Source organism: Acyrthosiphon pisum, unplaced genomic scaffold (assembly GCF_005508785.2).
Source record: "Acyrthosiphon pisum isolate AL4f unplaced genomic scaffold, pea_aphid_22Mar2018_4r6ur Scaffold_1691;HRSCAF=2190, whole genome shotgun sequence".
In the NCBI taxonomy this organism is placed as follows: domain Eukaryota; kingdom Metazoa; phylum Arthropoda; class Insecta; order Hemiptera; family Aphididae; genus Acyrthosiphon; species Acyrthosiphon pisum.
In genome coordinates this window covers 3,411-4,433 of record NW_021765895.1, presented here as the reverse complement: position 1 = coordinate 4,433, position 1,023 = coordinate 3,411, and the positions used below count along the sequence as shown (strand labels likewise).

The 1,023-nt window shown below is 29.4% G+C and overlaps 1 protein-coding gene across 1 annotated transcript; it reads right to left on the bottom strand.

Moving 5' to 3' along the window:
* Positions 1 to 8: 8 nt before the first annotated feature.
* Positions 9 to 779, bottom strand: LOC103311374. The gene has a single exon (XM_008190968.2). The coding sequence runs from the start codon at positions 671 to 673 to the stop codon at positions 323 to 325; it is 351 nt and encodes a 116-aa protein (XP_008189190.1). The 5' UTR covers positions 674 to 779; the 3' UTR covers positions 9 to 322.
* Positions 780 to 1,023: the final 244 nt, after the last annotated feature.

Below are 1,023 nucleotides of genomic sequence, written 5' to 3'. Positions count from 1 at the left end.
GCTTATCCCTGAATACCCTTTTGATACTTTGCACGACCTTGTTTAGATCACGGCGCCGGAACCTCCTTAGCTTATTGTCCTGTGTCAACACAAGAGGGCTCCCTTCCAGTTTTTCTGGTTTATATTTGTTTAAGCTGTTTGATATGGCGCCGGATACTAATAATATCTCGGTTTTGTTCATCATAGTGAACTCGAAATCCACTATGAAGAAACGGATCTGTGAACTAGAAATAAAACACTCATAACATTATAATTATTTAAATTCTTTATATATGTATATTATTATTATTATATATATTTTTTCCTGTTTGTTTTTTTTTTTTTATTCTTCGAATAAGTGATTAACCGAAATAATCCGTCGAGCAATAACATCTTGTAGTATCTCCCCCACTTCTACACACACCGATCTCTCTGCGTTCGGTTGATTTATTACCGCGTGTATAAACGCCGTAACAGGTATCATTGCCCTGTTTAATACGTAAGGGTTCAACGGCATACTCATTTTTCTGTTCGCTTCTCTGACATGTTGTTTAAAACATCCTACACAAATTCTATTCCGTCTTATATATTGGTGGTGAGGGCCGTTTAATAATTCATCTCTAAGTTTTTCAAAGAAATCAATTGCTTGTAGTGTTAGTGGATACTCCGCCGACAGTGGTGTTTGATTGCTCATGGTGTATTATACGGTTTTATATATTTTGTTTATATTATTATATTTTTTCTTCTTATATTTATCTGAAAAATAATCAAATTATTTATTATATATATTATATTTTTTACGTTTTATTGCAATATGTATTTATTTAACATTTATTTTATTAGTATATTACGTATTATTTTGTTTTTGTACGTTTTATATTATAATTTATTTAATGCGTTTATTTATTTTTTAGTTATTTATTTACTAATGTATTACGTGTTTTGTTATTTCTTGTTTGTACGTTTTATATTTTTTATATTTATCATTGGATTTGTATGAAAAGATAATTGGAGAGTTCACGTCTAGAAATTAATTGATCTAAT